Source organism: Pan paniscus, chromosome 9 (genome assembly GCF_029289425.2).
Source record: "Pan paniscus chromosome 9, NHGRI_mPanPan1-v2.0_pri, whole genome shotgun sequence".
NCBI classification, from domain to species: Eukaryota; Metazoa; Chordata; class Mammalia; order Primates; family Hominidae; genus Pan; species Pan paniscus.
The window spans coordinates 78,885,940-78,904,037 of NC_073258.2; the positions used below are offsets into that span (position 1 = coordinate 78,885,940).

Consider the following 18,098-nt stretch of genomic DNA (forward strand, 5'->3'; position numbering starts at 1 on the left):
TGTTCAGATTTAACATGAAATTATAACACAAGGCATGTGACTCAAGTTAGAGTCATTCAAGTAGAAATCCTTTCAATGTACCATATGTTATACATACAACTTTATGCAAATAAATTTCAGATCCTATAGAGTACAAAACTGAAAATTTTGAATGATTCTTACTTTAAGGATTACTTTTTAAAACTGCCTATTCAGGTAAAGATATATCATTAATTTACTCCTCTAAAACATCTTTCTCCTCCCCACTCCCACCTAGAGTTCATTGTAGATCCTCTGTAAATGCCGAATGAAAGGGTCTGATGAATGATTAGACTGTTCTGAATTTTAAAACATTCATAACCCAAAAGAAAGTTTTAAAATATGAATTCAGAAATAAAATCAGTAACAGCTGGCTTGTTTAACTCTACTATGCACAAGAGTGGAAATACTCCAATCATCCATTACTATATCTCATGAAAGTGCTTCACACAGGTTTCAGCAAATACTCCCATAAATACTGGTCACAGGACTAAAGCTATCACCGGATCAGTGTCCAGTACAGTCAGAAACAAAGCATTCAGCCAACAATCTCACCAAGAGTAGCAGGGCTGGGGGCACTCAAAGGGGAAGTGTCCAAAAAGAATCACAGATTTTCCTGCTGTGACACGTATACAAATTTTTATAGATACTTACACACACATATATTTATATACTATGCCCCCACCCACCCTACATAGTATAGTACTTTTTAGTTTATAAACATTTTCATAGACTGTATCTCATTTGAGCATCATGACAACACTGTCAGGTAAATATGAGAGATATTAGAACCCCACTTAACAGATGAGGAAACTGAGACTAATATCAAGTGACATATACAAGGTAACACAGATATAAAATAAGGGTATTAGGCCAACACTCTATTACAAAACAATTTTATCCCTTAAAAGTTAAACAATTTTTTTTTTTTTTGAGACAGGGTCTCGCTCTTTTGCACAGGCTGGAGTGCAATGGCACAATCTCGGCTCACTGCAACCCCTGCCTCCCAGGTTCAAGTGATCCTCCCACCTCAGCCTCCAGAATAGCTGGGACTACAGGTGTGTGTCATCACACCAGGCTACTTTTTGTATTTTTAGTAGAGATGGGGTTTCACCATGTTGGCCAGGCTGGTCTCGAACTCCTGACCTCAAGTGATTTGCCCGCTTCGGCCTCCCAAAGTGCTGGGATTATAGGTGTGAGCCACTGCACCTCTGCCTCCCGGGTAACCTCTGCCTCCCGGGTTCAAGCGATTCTCCTGTCTCAGCTTCCCAAGTAGCTAGGACTAGAGGCACGTGCCACCATGCCCAGCTAATTTTTGTATTTTTAGTAGAGACGGGGTTTCACCATGTCGGCCAGGATGGTCTCGATTTCTTGACCTCGTGATCCGCCTGCCTTGGCCTCCCAAAGTGCTGGGATTATAGGCGTGAGCCACAAAAGTTAAAAATTTTCAATAAATGTGCTGAGTCCTCAAAAAGAAAACAGAAAAGTACCAAGCTAAAAGATGCAAGATCAGGATCTGACCTCACTCTACAATTTTCTGTCTGTATAAGCTGGATAACTTACTTAACTCCTCAGAGCCTCAGTTTTCTCATCTAGAAAACGATAACAGCATTTTAAAAAAAAAAAAATTTTTTAATTTTTTAAATTTTTATTTTTTGAAAAATAGAGATGGGGTCTTGCTGTGTTGCCCAGGCTGGTCTTGAACTCCTGGGCTCAAATGACCCACCCACCTCAGCCTCCTAAAGTGCTAGGATTATGGGCATGAGCCACCATGCCCCAACTGGATAATGGCATCTATCCTGCAGGGTTACTGTAAAGAGAAAATGAGAAAATATATGTAAGGGGCCTCCTTCAAATTATCTAAGATAGTGGTCCCCCACCTTTTTGGCATCTGGGTTCAGTTTCATGGAAGAAACCAGAGAGAGTGGTGAAGCAGGGTAATTTTAGGATGAAACTGTTCCACCGCAGATCATCAGGAATTAGACTCTCACAAGGAGCATGAAACCTAGATCCCGCACATGCTCAGTTCACAATAGGGTTTTCACATTCCTATGATAATCTAATGCAGCTGCTGATCTGACAGCAGGCAGAGCTCAGGCAGTAATATTTGCTCATCTACCACTCACCTCCTGTTGTGTGGCCTGGTTCCTAACAAGCCATGGACCAGGACTGGTCCACAGCCTGGGGGTTTGAGCCTCCTGAACTAGGACATAACAAGTGCTTAATAAATGGGAAAAACTTTTTTTTAATTGTTTTCCTTTTTCTCTAGGCTCCGGCTATCTTAATTCCTAGTAGGGTTAATAGAATTATGTTTTAAGATTCTTTCTAGTTCTAAAAGGCTATTTCTCTACAGGAGAGTGAACTATTTCTTTCTATATTAATAAATTCTGGGGCTGGGAGTAGTGGCTTAAACCTGTAATCCCAACAATTTGGGAGGCCAAGGCAGAAGGATCACTTGAGCCTAGGAATTCAAGACCAGCCTGGGCACAAAGCAAGACCCCATGTCTACAAAAAATACAAATTAGCTAGGCAGGGTGGCACATGCCTGTAGTCCCAGCTACTCAGGAGGCTGAGGTGGAAGGATTGCTTGAGCCTAGCAGGTCAGGGCTGCAGTGAGCCGTGACTGCACTATTGCACTCCTGCCTGAGCAACAGAGGAAGACCCTGTCTCAAGAAAAGAAAAAGGAAAATAAATTCTGGGGTTTTAAATTCAGGTCACACTGCCCCATCTGTAGTTTCTCAAAATGTTTGTAAAAACTTAATGAGAAATGTGTTCATTTAAAAAAAGGATTATTGGCTGGGTGTAGTGGCTCACATCTATAATCCCAGCCTTTTTTTTTTTTTTTTGGAGATGAGAGTCTCCCCCTTGTCGCCAGGCTGGAGTGCAGCAGCGTGATCTTGGCTCACTGCAACTTCTGCCTCCCGGGTTCAAGCGATTCTCCTGCCTCAGCCTCCCGAGTAGCTGGGATTACAGGCGTGCGCCACCATGCCCAGCTAATTTTTGTATTTTTAGTAGAGACGGGATTTCACCATGTTGGCCAGGATGGGTCTCAATCTCCTGACCTTGTGATCCGCCTGCCTTGGCCTCCCAAAGTGCTGGAATTACAGGTGTGAGTCACCGCACCCAGCCTATAATCCCAGTCTTTTGGGAGGCTGAGGCAGGAGGACTGCTTGAGGCCAAGATTTTGAGACCAACCTGGGCCACACAGTCCTCATTTCTACAGAAAAGAAAATAAATATATACATGCATACATACATACATAAAAAGTATAACTTACCAACAGTTTTGCTGCCTGAACACGAACCACCCAAGAGCCATCACTGACCATGTGACAAATTTTGCCAAACGCATCATCAACTAAGCGTATTTCTTCATTAGAAGAAGGAATTGGGACAATGCTAAATTAAAAGAAAAGAAATGAAATCACTTAGAACAAAACATGAACCTAAGTCTGCAGGCTCAGGCCAGGCACAGTGGCTCACATCTATAATCCCAACACTTTGGGAGGCCCAGGCAGGTAGATTGCTTGAGCCCAAGAGTTCAAGACCAACCTGAGCAATATGGCAAAACCTCATCTCTACAAAAAAAATACAAAAATTAGCTAGGCGTGGTGGCATGTGCTGATAGTCCCAGCTACTTGGGAGGCTGAAGTGGGAAGATAACTTTAGCTCTGGAGGTGAAGGTTGCGGTGAGCTGAGATCACACCACGGCACTCCAGCCTGGATGACAGAGCAAGACCCTGTCTCAAAAAATAAATACAGTCTGGGCGCAATGGCTCACGCCTGTAATCCCAGCACTTTGGGAGGCTGAGGCAGGTGGATAACTTGAGGTCAAGAGTTCGAGACCAGCCTGGCCAACATGGCGAAACCTCCTCTCTACTAAAAATATAAAAATTAGCCAGGCATGGTGACACATGTCTGCAATCCCAGCTACTCAGGAGGCTGAGGCAGGAGAATCGCTTGAACCTGAAACGTGGAGGTTGCAGTGATCCGAGATAGTGCCACTACACTCCAGCCTGGGCAACAGTGAGACTCCATCTCAAAAAAAAAAAAAAAAAATAATAATAATAATAATAATAATAATAAACAAATAAATACATAAGTAAGTAAGGCTGCAGGCTCAATAAACTGAGAACAGTCAATGAAGACTGACACACACAAAAATGATAATTGAATAGTTCAAATCCTAGAATGATTAAATACAGTTTGGAATAAACAAATCACTCTGGGAGTACAAACCAACTCTTTCAGTTGCATTGCAAATTATGCTTTTTTTTGAGACAGGGTCTCACTTCTGTCGCCCAGGCTGGAGTGCAGTGGCGTGAGCACTGCTCACCACAGTGTCAACTTCCTGGGCTCAGGTGATCCTCCCAGTTCACTCTCCTGAGTAGCCGGGACTACAAAAGCATGCCACCACACCCAGCTAATTTTTTATATTTTTAGTAGAGATGGTTCACCATGTTGCCCGGCTGATCTCAAACTCCTGAGATCAAGCAATCCGCCCGCCTCAGCCTCCCAAAGTGCTAGGATTACAGGGCTGAGCCACTGCAACCAGGTGCAAATTTTCAATGTATTGAATAAAAGTGTGTAACCCACCAAAGGTTCAGCCAGGCGTGTAATCCCAGCACACTGAGATACTGAGGCGGGCAGATTACCTGAAGCCAGGGGTTCAAGACCAGCCTACCCAACATGGCAAAACCTCATCTCTACTAAAAGTACAAAAAATGAGCTGGGTGTGGTGGTGCGCGACTGTAATTCCAGCTACTTGGGAGGCTCAGGCATGAGAATTGCTTCAACCCAGGAGTTGGAGGTTGCAGTAAGCCGAGATCACATCACTGCACTGCAGCCTGGGCCACAGAGCAAGACCCTGCCTTAAAAAAAAAAAAGTACGTAACCCACCAAAGGTTCAAAGATTTATGAAATTATCAAAAACTAGCTTCCACCGAATATTTCATATCCTTAAGTTTATTATCTTCTGTAACTGAACTTTTTTTTTTTTTTTTTTTTGAGAGAAAGTGTCTTGCTCTGTGACCCAGGCTGGAGTGCAGTGGTGTGATCTCAGCTCACTGCAATCTCCACTTCCCAGGTTCAAGTGATTCTCCTGCCTCAGCCTCCCTAGTAGCTGGGATTACAGGCGTGTGCCACCATGCCCGGCTAGTTTTTGTATTTTTAGTAGAGACGAGGTTTCACCATGTTGACCAGGCTGGTCTTGAACTCCTGACCTGAGGTGATCCGCCCACCTCGGCCTCTGAAAGTGCTGGGATTACAGGCACCACCGTGTCCAGACTGAACTTCTATAAATACAGTAAATCTCAGAATAAATCAATATAAAACTTACTTATCAATCCAGTCCTAAAAGAAGAGACAATTTCCAGTTAGCCCTTTTCTTTGTATGTGTCTAAGTCCTAAAACACTACAAATGGAGCCTACTCCTACAGGTTTATTAATTTATTCTGGTTTTCAAATTCTGGCAGTTTAATGAACAGGAAAAAACACCTCTTTTTCCTATACAAGGAAAAATAAAATATTCTATAAATATTTATAAATAAAAGATAAATATTTATAAATATAATATTCTATCTTACAAAATATAATAAATAATATTGCCTACCTCCTCAAAGAATCACTGTGGTTAATTTAATTGCTGTGAAAATATTTTTAACCAGGAAAACTACATAAGAGATCATTATTCCCAAACTCATCTGGTATCTTTATCTGGCATTTGGCACAAGCCAAACTAAAATGGGTCCCAAACAATTTTAAAGATTTTTTTGTAAAGTACTGAAAACCATTTAAGAAAGATATTCCAATTTCTTCACTTATGGATGAGAAGGTTAGGACAAAAGAAGTGAAGTATCTTTCCAAAGGTGTACAGAAAGTTCCTATCAGAGATGAAAAATGAGGACCAGGCAATCTGATTTTCAGGGCCTGTGCTTTTCCCTTATTCCCCATTGCCTTCCAAAAATGTAACCAACATTTCTTTTCTAGAAGTGGGCTTTTTGCATGGTGAGAGGAGAGGAAAACGGCTTCACAATCAACAAAAGCCAGCTTACACCCACACTGACCTTTCAGGATAGAGCTGACTGACGACCCAGATAAGCTGGACTGCAGCACTGCGCACTTGTTCATAGTCATCAGAGAGTAATTTACAGGCCTGCAAAGAAGAATTCCAAAAGTCTATTAGTTCTGTGTCCTCTCAGGCAATGTTTAAACTATTTTCAAAGTGAAGATAGGGTGGTTGGATAAGGATGCCCAGTAAAACACTTGTGTGTGGTTTTAACTTCTGGAATCTTTGCTTAAAAATGAATCTTGACCTCTGTCAGCTGCTCTGGCTGTATTCTGACTATGCACCCTACCCCATGTCTGAAAGGAGAATCACAGACTGACAGCATAAAAACATCTAGAACAGATCAAACCCAGCAAAGCATGCTGGGAGCCCACAGTACTGTTCTCACAGGTTCAAACACCAATTATGGGTTTTTCCTCCCCCCCTGTAAAAATCAAAGCACACACTTCTGTTTACCTTGGTCTGAAATCATTGGCCTCTGTTTCAATCCACTCACTCTTTCTGGGTAGCCCCATACTCCCTAAATACTGATGGCTTTGAATACCTAACCTCAGCTCTGATTTCTCCTGATCTCCAGGCCTTTATAACTACTTATGGCTGGAATTCTCTTCATGGATGTCCCATCAAACTTTTATACTCAACACATGCAAACCTGAACTCATTAAGGAAGCAAATTCTACCTTATATCTTAAATTCTACACTATCAGTCCATCCTCACTCCCTTGATGCTGTCATTACTGCTTGCCTAGATTACTAACAGAGTCTTATGCCACCAAACATCTGAATCAGCCAACTAACTTCCCTTCCTCTGAGTCCTTACGATCCAAGTTTCCTTTGAATTATTTGGCTTCCCACATAGTTTTCTTATAGAAAAAGAAGGCGATGGTCACACCACCACAAGCATTCTGGACCCATTCTACTTCATTCAATAGAGGAATAAACTTGGTTTACACATCTGTGATGGGGCTTGGCTAATTATCTTCTTCCCATGAGAGATAAAACCACTCTTGGCAGGCTAACAAAACCTAATCTCTGAACATGGATTTAGATTCCTTTTACCAGATTCAGTCAATTATCCTCCAAGAGAAATACAGCCTCATAAGGCCTTTTGGTTGGCCGTCAGTCAGCTTTTCCACAACTTCATTATACCTTTCTTTACCACTACTACTACATGCATGTGACTTTTTTTTTATATGATCCTACGGTCTTGGTCACCCTTCTCCAGACACACTCTAGTTTGTGAAGTGTGGTGCCCAGAAATGACTTCATGTACGGCCCAACCAAACAGTGATCAGAAAGACTAACACGTTCCTTATTCTAAATGCTACACTTTTCTTCAGGTACTCTCACTCTCATACTGAACTTTGTAAATCCTCCTAAAAGTCCTTTTCACATGTACTAGCGCTATTTAATTACATCATTCTCTTCCTGAAAAGTATTTTTTGAATATGACTTCACATCCATCCCAATCAACGCTGCCACTATTAACTAGCGAAGTCCTTATGTTTTCAAATTCTGAGAACCCGTGTGCCGCCCTCCCAGCTTCATAATACCTCCACCCCTTCCAGACAGTAATCATATAAGGTACCTGATTATAAATTGTTTGGTGTAATTTCAGTCCTCTTTCATGGAGCTGCAACTAGATAATAAATATATAGTTTAAGTGCTTGGGAGGAAAAGAGCAATATTTCCAATGTCTCCCCACAATCTCACATATTTTCCCCTATTGTATCAGGCTAACATGGTTCCATTTAGCCAAAATTAGTGCTATATAAATAAGAAACCTTGTCGTCTTTCAATAGGAGCATTCAAGCATTTCACAAATCTAACCCATGGACTGTCCCAAGAAGGTATTAGAAAAATATGAAATAATGATATGAAGCCTAAAGAAAAAATGATTAACACCACCTCCCCCTATTATAATATCATACCAAGTCATATGCCTCCAAGTCGAAGGAATTATAACAGGTTCCTATTGTGCTTTCCATGTTTCATAAATACACCTGAAAGCTACCAGAGAAAGCCAAAAACGCACATTTGTATACAGGAATGTGTGTCACTGAGTTCTGTAAGGCCACCACCAATACCCTCCTGAAAGTATATGCTGAAGAATTTACAATGTATCCAAGGCAGCACTAGCTATAAACTTAAAAAACAAAAATGAACACTAGCCCCAAGTAGTTTCCATAATCACATTTACCATGGCTTTTATAGCTGCTGTTCTGACACGTGGGTCTTGGTCACTGAAGTAATCCCCTATAATCTTCTGGACATCTCTGGCAGCTAGGCCTTCTGCATCTTTTGTGACACTTTTCTCCAAAGAGCCAAGATTGCCAAGTAACTGCAGGCACTTATTTCTTACACCATGAGACGTATCTGTCAGATGCTATTAAAAAAAAAAGAAAAAAGAAAAAAAGAAAAAGAAAAAAAGGACATGATTAAGATATCTTGACAAACACAGACAAGACCAGAAACAAAAGCATTGCAGCAACCTTAGGGGTGATTTCAAGACCTATATTCTTAGGACAGTCTGTCTAGCATCATGTTACTTGAGTACGTGTCTTCTCAAAAAAAATGAGTCCTTAGAAAATAAAAGTCCTAGTTTTTCATCTTTGTATTCCCAATAGCTAGCACTTTGCCTTGTACAGAGTAGGTACTTTAAAATTCGTCCCTGATTGCGTTTTATTTGCTTTCAAATTTTAAAACCAGACAAAAATGTATAAATTTTTAAAACTTTTAATATCCATAGAAATATGCAAAATCTTAAGTGTACAGCTCAATAAATTTTCACAAATACACATATATAACAAGCACCCAGATTAAATAGTATATAACCAACACTCCAGAAATATCCCTCATTCCTCCTCCCAGCAACAACCTCACCACATCACCACCAAAAATAGCTACTATCCTGACTTCTAACACACAGGTTCATTTGTTTATTTTTGTACTTTATGAAATCAAATAGCATCTGGCTTCTGTGGCTTATTATGTTTGTAAGATTTATGCAAGGTATGGCAGATAGCAATGGTTCATTTATTCTTGTTACTTATATAGTATTCATTTGTAAATACATGAAAATCTATTTAGCCTTTCCGTTGATGAATATTTAAGTTATTTCCAGTCTTTGGCTATTTCGAATAATGCTACTGTGATTATTCTTGTATGTGGCTTTTGGTGTACATGTTCACATTTTTGTTGGATATATATGTAGAAGTAGAATTGATAGGTAACAAGACATGCTTCAGCTTAAGAAGATACTGCCAGTTGGGCACAGTAGCTCATGCCTATAATCCCAGCACTTTGGGAGGCCAAGGCAGGAGGATCACTTGAGCCCAGGAGTTCAAGACTGTCCTGGGCAAATGGGACTATAGGCGTGTGGTGGCACACACCTATAGTCCCAGCTACCCAGAAGGCTGAGGTAGGAGGATCCTTTGAGCCTCGGAGGTGGAGGTTGCAGTGAGCCGTGATCATGCCACTGCACTCCAACCTGGATGACAGAGTGAGATACTGCCTCCAAAAAAGAAGATACTGCCAAATAGTTTTCCATAATGGCTGTACTAATTTACACTTCCACCAGTGCTGCATAAGTGTTCTAGATGTGCCACATCCTTGTCGACATTTAGTACTATCAATATTTTTTATTTTAGCACCTCTCACCACGAATTTTAATAAATTATCAGTTTTCCTCCTGCATTACCCTAGTCCAATGCTACTAAAACAAGCTATTTGCATAACATAGCAACATAAATTAAAAATACTTTGAAGAAATGAGGTAATAAAAATGGTACAAAACTCTGGATTTCAAACTTCTTTTGACTAGCACCCAAAGTAAGAAACATATAATATTGCAAGACAGTACATTAAAACACACATACAGCAAGTTTAACAAAACAATATTTACCTTATAGCTTGTGATTTACTCTGGTATTTGTATTTTTTTTTTTCAAAAAAAAAATCACGTCTCATGAAATTGGTCACATTACCCACTAATGGATAATTATTCTCAAAGTGAGTCACTAGTGCGGAGAAAAGTGAATGGGACTTGGCCAGCTTGGACAACACAGCGAGGCCCCATTTCTTTAAAAAAAAATTTATAGCCAGGTGTGGTGGCACACACCTGTAATCCCAGCTACTTGGGAGGCTGAGGCCAGAGAATTACTTGAACCCAGGAAGCGGAGGTTTCAGTGAGCCAAGATCACGCCACTGCACTCCAGCCTGAGCAACAGAGCAAGACTGTCTCAAACTGCGCCCCCTAAAATTCAAAAACAAAACAAATGAACTATTTATATTTAGTATAAAAACATCATTTCTCATGACTAAACTGTTGATTGCACCTCTGTTACAAACACTTTGATTTTCAAGCAATAAACTAAATACTTCTAGCTTCTGTTAACCAGGCAACAATAATGCACAATCAATGTATTACTGCACACTGAATCTTAGCCCAAAAGAGAGTCTCATGCTCTCAGGGAAACAATTACAATTTTATGATGTCCTTCCCCTACAAGTCACTTCTTGCATCAAGGTCATCATCATTAAGAACTGCTTTTCTTTATACTGTTGGATAAAAACTTATTAATTAAAAAAAAATTGCTAAGTGTCTGCAGATGCTATTTGGGTGTTACACATTTTGTCAGGCCATTGAAGTGCCATAATTTTTATATTAATGGAGCAAGTAAGGAAACCACATCCCCAATAATAAGACCAATTTGTGTCAAAAATAAAAATTAATTTACAATTTTGCTATATATTAAAAAAATGGTTCTGTGTATCAACAAAATCTGAGAATGAAGTTGAATAAGATAAAAATAACATACTGATCCATTCAGCATCGATATGGATTTTTTTTTTCTTTTGAGATAAGGGTCTCGCTCTGTCACCCAGGCTGGAGTGCAGTGTTGCAATCAGCATTCACTGCAACCTTGGCCTGACAAGCTCAAGAGATACTCCCACCTCAGTCTCCTGAGTAGCTGGGGACCACAGGTGTGTGCCATCGCACCTGGCTAATTTTTAAAATTTTTGTAGAGATGGGATGTTGCCACATTGCCCAGACTGGTCTCAAACTCTTGGGCTCAGGTGATCCTTGATATGAATAGTTTTTAAGGACAGATAACAATTTGGTGTATTCTGTATGCAGATTCTAATGGATACCCTCTTTTAACAAGAACTTTGTTCTCCCAGAAAAATCTTTACAAATAGGAAAGAAAGCAGAAGACCCTCAATTTCAGTTGTGCAGACGCTACACAAGAAAACTGCATTAACTTCTTGTCAAGTCTTTGAACTACATCTATTCATCTCTCAAATGAGGATTAGCTATCCAATAAGTGAAATGATTAAGGAGAGGATAAATGAGAAGAACTTTGAAAAGTATCCAAAAGCATGACTTTCTTCCTACTGTGATACAAAGAATACAACAGAGTAACATCCTGTATTTAAAAATTATTGGCCGGGTGCAGTGGCTCACGCCTGTAATCCTAGCACTTTGGGAGGCCAAGGCGGGTGGATCATGAGGTCAGGAGATCGAGACCATCCTGGCTAACATGGTGAAACCCCATCTCTACTAAAAAAAAAATACAAAAAAAATTAGCCGGGCATGGTCGCGGGCACCTGTAGTCCCAGCTACTCGGGAGGCTGAGGCAGGAGAACGGCGTGAACCTGGGAGGCGGAGCTTGCAGTGAGCCGAGATCGCGCCACTGCACTCCAGCCTGGGTGACAGAGCGAGACTCTCTCAAAAATAAAAATAAAAATAAAAAATAAATAAAAATAAAAATTATTATAAAGAGACAATTTAAACTTCAAAAAATAATGATTATACTATTACATAGTAAATAAAACAGGAGACAAATGGAAGGAAGGAGGAAGGAATGAGGAAGGGCAAGTGGAGGGAGGAAGGGAGGGAAAGCAGGAAGGAAAGAAGAGAGGGAGGGAGGGGAGGCAAGCTCTCTTTATGGTAATAACAAAGTCAGGCAAGATTTAATAACAGTTGCTAAAATGGTGGGTAGTTTGATGAGGAAGAGCATATTTACATAATCTCAAAGTATCTCTCCACAAATTATCTATTTTTGATTTTAATGTTTTATTATAGTCATAGTTATATATATTTATGGGATACAATGTGATACTTTAATACATGTATGCAATGTGGAATTATTAAATCAAGCTAATTAACATATATCCATCACCTATCATTTTTTGTGGTGAGACATTTGAAATATTCACTTAGGTTTTTGTTTTTTAAGAGACAACGTCTTCCTCTGTCACCTAGGCTGGAGTGTAGTGGCATGATCATAGCTCACATAGCCTGGAACTCCTGGGTTCAAGCAATCCTCCTGACTCAGCCTGAGAATACAGGTGCAAGCCACCATGCCCAGCTACTTTTTTTACTTCTGTAGAGACAGAGTCTCACCACATTTGCCCAGGCTGGTCTTGAATTCCTGGACTCAAGCAAACCTCCCACCTCGACCTCACAAAGTGTTGGGATTACAGGTATGAGCCACTGCACCTCCCTACTCTTAGTTATTTTTAAATATACATTATTGTGGACTATAGTCACCTGCTATGTAATAGATCTCAAAACCTATTCCTCCTATTCCTCCTGTTGAGCTGAAACTTTATAACCTTTGATCAGCAACTCCCCCCTCCCTCACTTTACTACCACTCCTAGCCTCTGGTGATCATCGCTCTACTCTCTTTGAGTTCAACTTTTTAAAATTACACACACAAATGAGATCATGTGGCATGTGTTTTTCTGTGCTTGGCTTATGTCACTTAGTATGTCTTCAAGGTTCATACATGTTGTCATGAATGACAGGATCTCCTTCATTTACAAGGCTGAATAGTATTCCATTGCATGTTATACACTACATCTTCTTTATCCATTCATCTGCTGATAAACAGGTTGATTCCATACATTGGCTATTGTGAATACTGCTGCAATCAACATTGGAGTGCAAGCATCCCTTCAACATACTGATTTCAATTCCTTTAGACATATACCCGGAAGTGGGATGGCTAGATCACATGCTAGTTCTATTTTTAGTTTTTTGAGACCTTCATCTTGTTTTCCATAAATAGTTGTACTAATTTACATCTTCGCCAACAGTGTACGAGGGTTTCCTTGTCTCCCCATGCCAACACTTGTTATTGTTCACCGATTTTTATAAAAACCATTCTAATAGATGTGAGGTGACATCTCACTTAATTTGCATTTTCCCGACGCTTAGTGATGTTGTACACTTTTTCATGAACCTGTTGGTCATCTGTAAGAAGTGTCTGTTCTGGTCCTTTGCCCATTTTTTAGCCAGGTTTTGTTATTGTTGTTGCTACTTAGTTGAATTCCTTATATATTTTGGATATTAGCCCTTGTCAGATATATGGTTTACACATTTTGTTTTTTTACCTCTATGGGTTGTCTCTTCACTTAGATTCTTTTCTTGTACAGAAACTATTTAGTTTGATACAGTCCCATTTGTCTATTTTTTGTGGTTGGTTGGTTGCCTGCTCTTTTAAAGTCACAACAAAAAATCATTGCCCAGATCAATGCCACAGAGCTTTCCCTGTGTTTTCTTCTAGTAGTTTTACAGTTTCAGGTCTTATGTTTTAAGTCTTTAATCCACTCAGTTCAAGTATGTGTATGACGTAAGGGTCTAATTTCATTCTCCTGCATGTGAATGACCACTTCTCCCAGCATCATCTATTGAATAGATTGTCCTTTACCCAGTGTGTGTTCTTGGCACCACTGTCAAAAATCAGCTGACCATAAATGCATGGGTTTGTTTCTGGGCTTTCTATCCTGTTCCTTTAGTACTGTTTTTATGCCAGTACCATGTTGTTTTGACTACAAATGCTTTATATTTTGAAAATAGGGAATGTAATGCCTCTGGCTTTGTTCTTTTTGTTCAAAATTGTTTTGCTATTAAGTCTTTTGTGGTTTCATACAAACTTTAAAGATTTTTTTTCTATTTCTGTGAAAAATGATATTGGAATTTTGATAGGGATTACACTGAATCTGCAGATCATTTTGGGTAATATGGACGTTTTAACATATTAATTCTTCCAACCCATGAATTTTAGGGAACTGTCATACTGTTTTCCACAATGGCTGCACTATTTTGCACTACTACTACCAATGCACAAGGGTTCCAATCCTTGCCAATACTTTTTTTTTCTTTTTGGCAATAGCTATCCTAATGGGTATGAAGTGGTATCTCACTGTGGTTTTGATTTTCTTTCCCTAATGATTAGTGATTAGTGATATTAAGCATCTTTTCATATTGGATTATTGACCATCTACATGTCTTCTTTGGAAAAATGAGTTTCCTTAAGGAACTCATGACCCAACAGTCATAGTTACAAAAGAAATGCAATACATTATAACTGCATTTGGAGGTGGGGCCTTTCAGGAGGTAATTAAGGTTAAATGAGGTCATAAGGATGGGACTCTAGTGTCCTTATGAGAGCTCTCTCTCATGCACAGGGGAGAGGCCATATGCCCACACAGCGAGTGGGCAGTTGTCTTTAAGCCAGTTAGAGAGCCTTCACTAGGAACTGAATTTGCCAGCACCTTAATCTTAGATTCTAGACTTCAGAAACGTGAGCAATTTCTGTTGTTTAAGCCATCCAGCCTGTGGCATTTTGTTATGGCAGCCCTTACAGAGGTATATCCCATAAGTGAACTGTTGGATCATATGGCAATTCTATTTTTAATTTTGGGGATCAAATAACTCTATAATCAAAACCTGGCAGACACCACCTAAGCCAAGTATCAAACGCAACATCATGAACAAGTCAAACGTCATCTGTGCCTCATGATGTTATACATTATGAGGGACACAAAATTCTGTTATATTCTTGTCAAAATGCATTGGCTGAATCTAAACTGAAAATATCAGATAAAACCAGATTGCAAGACATTTTACAAAATAAATGCCCTACACTCTTCAAAAATGTCAAGGTAATGAAAGACAAAGAAAGGTTGAGTGACCTTTTCAGATTAAGGAAAACAAAAGAGACATGAAAACTAAATATAGTCATGCATCATTACCAACAAGGATACATTCTGAGAAATGCATCATTAGGTGATTTCATCATTGTGCAAACATCAGAGTGTACTTACCCAAACCTAGATTGTAAAGCCTACTACACCTAGACTACATGATATAGCCTAATGCTCCTAGGCTATAAACCTGTACAACATGTTACTGTACTGAATATTGTAGGCAACTGTAACATAATGGTAAGTATTTGTGTATCTAAACATATCTACACATAGAAAAAGTACAGTAAAAATATAATATTATAACCTTATGGGACCACTGTTGTATATGCAGTCCATCCTTGACTGAAATGTCATTATTATGTGATGCATGCTGTAATTGATGTCCTTAAAAAAATACATATGAAACATTTACTTCAGTGGGAAAATGGCATGATTTCTCCAATTTACTTAAATGGTACATTATTCAGCTGTAAAAAGGAAGAAAATTCTGACACATGTTACAATGTGGATGAACTTTGAGGACATTATGCTAAGAAAAATAAGCTAGGCACAAAAGAACAAATATTGCGTGATTCCACTTACCTGAAGTCCCTACAGTAGTCAAATTTATAAAAACAGAATATAGAATGGTGGTTGTTAGGGACTAGGGGATGGGGACATGGGGAGTTATTGTTTAATGGGTATAGAGTTTCACTTCTGCAAAACAAAAAGAGCTCTGTCAATGAAGGGTGGTGATGATCACACAACTTTGTGAATACACTTAATGCCACTAAACAATATGTTTTAAAATGGTTGACATGGTAAATTTTATGTTAATCTGTATTTTATGACAATTTTATTAAAAACTTAAACACTTAATTACCATATGACCCCAAACTTCCTCTCCTTAGTATACATCCAAGAGAACTGAAAACATGTATTAAGCAAAAATTTGTAAGTGAATATCCTTGGTATATATCCAAGAGAACTGAAAACATATATATATAAAGCAAAAAACTTGTAAGTGAATATTCATTAGCAGCATTATTCAAATTAGCCAAAACGTGGAAAAAATGTAAATGTTGAAAAATTCACCAAAATTCAGTGAAGTATAATTTTTTTCTTATATTTATTTATTTTGAGACAGAGTCTCACTCTGTCGCCCAGGCTGGGGTGCAGTGGTGTGATCTCAGCTCACTGCAGCCTCTGCCTCCCTGGTTCAAGTGATTCTCATGCCTCAGCCATCAGGGTAGCTGGGATTACCACCACACCCGGCTAATTTTTGTATTTTTCGTAGAGACAGGGTTATCACCATGTTGGCCAGGCTGGTCTCAAACTCCTGGCCTCAAGTGATCTGCCTGCTTTGGCCTCCCAGAGTGCTGGGATTACAAGTGTGAGCCACCATGCCAGGCCTGAAGTATAAATTTTTAATAGCTGTTATAAGATATAATACACATACCATGCAATTCTCCCAGAAAACGTACGCAATTCTCCCAGATAACATGTACAAATCAATGGTATGTATGTATAGGCGTATGTATGTATATGTATGTATGTATTTATGAATGAATGAATAAATGACAGGGCCTCGCTCTGTCGCCCAGGGTGGAACGCAGTGATGTCATCACAGCTCATTGCAGCCTTGACCTCCTGGGCTCAAGTAATCCTCTCACCTCAGCCTCCCAAAGTAGCTGGGGCTACAGATGTGCACCATCACACCTGCTAGTTCTTTTGCACAGATGAGGTCTCATTGTGTTGCTCAAGCTAATCTTGAACACCTGCACTCAAGCGAGCTTCCCACCTTGGCCTCCCAAAGCGTTAGGACTACAGGCATGAGCTACTGCACCTGGCCAATTCAATGCTTTTCCGTACTGCACATATATGCACAACCATCACCACAGTCAGTTTTCAAACATTATCATTACAGAAAGATCCCCTCCTGCAAAAAAAAAAAAAAAAAAAAAAAGCCATTCTGTACCCTTTAGCTATCAACCTCCTATCTCTCTGTTCGCCTAAGCCCTAACCAACCACTAATGTACTTTCTGTCTCTATAGGCTTAACCTATTATGGAAATTTAATATAAACTGACTCATGTAATAGGTGGTCTTTCGTGTCTGGCTTCTTTCACTTAGCATAATGTTTTCAAAGTCCAAAGAAGCTGTAGAATGTATTGGTATTTTATTCTTTTTAATGGGCAAATAATATTCTAATGTGCATTATTTATCAATTCATCAGCTGATGGTCATTTGACTTGCTCCCACCTTTGACTATTATGAATGCTGCTGCTACAAACAACCATAGGGCCAGGTGCAGTGGCTCATGCCTGTAATCCCAGCACTTTGGGAGGCTGAGGCGGGCAGATCACCTGAGGTCAAGAGTTCGAGACCAGGCTGGCCAACATGGTGAAACCCCGTCTCTATTAAAAATACAAAAAAATTAGCCAGGCGTAATGATGGGCACCTGCAGTCCCAGCTACTCAGGAGGCTGAGGCAGGAGAATTGCTTGAACCCAGGAGGCAGAGGTTGCAGTGAGCCAAGATCGCACCACTGCACTCCAGCTTGGGTGACAAAGTGATTCCATCTGGGGAAAAAAAAAAATTCATATACAAACTTCTCAGTTAATATGTTTCAGTTTGTTGGTAGATATCTACAAGCAGAATAGCTGGGTCCTATGGTAAGGCTATTTTTAATTTTTTGAGGAACTGCCAGACTGTTTTTGAAAGCAGCTGAGCGAACACCAGGCACAGTGGCTCACTCCTGTAATCCTAGCACTTTGGGAGGCTGAGGCAGGCAGATCTCTTGAGCTCAGGAGTTCAAGACCAGCCTGGGTAACATGCCAAAACCCCATCTCTACAAAAAATACAAAAGTTAGCCAGGCATAGTGGCATGCACCTATAGTCCCAGCTACTTGGGAGGCTGAGGCAGGAGGATCACTTGAGCCTGGGAGGCAGTTTTATTACAGCCATCCTAGAAATGCGAGATAGCATCTCATTGTGGGTTTTTTGTTTTTTGTTTTCAGACAAGAGTCTTGCTCT

General features: G+C 39.8%; 1 protein-coding gene across 1 annotated transcript in view; it reads right to left on the reverse strand.

Annotated features, from left to right (window-relative positions):
• INTS4 (integrator complex subunit 4) overlaps positions 1–18,098 on the reverse strand; it is a 116,868-nt gene that overhangs the window by 74,496 nt on the left and 24,274 nt on the right. The window contains exons 5-8 of the mRNA XM_034933433.3: positions 8,285–8,470; positions 7,673–7,723; positions 6,083–6,171; positions 3,296–3,416 (exon numbers count right to left, since the gene is read on the reverse strand). Of these exons, the coding sequence (XP_034789324.1) occupies positions 3,296–3,416; positions 6,083–6,171; positions 7,673–7,723; positions 8,285–8,470 (447 nt within the window). The remainder of the gene's footprint in view (positions 1–3,295; positions 3,417–6,082; positions 6,172–7,672; positions 7,724–8,284; positions 8,471–18,098) is intronic.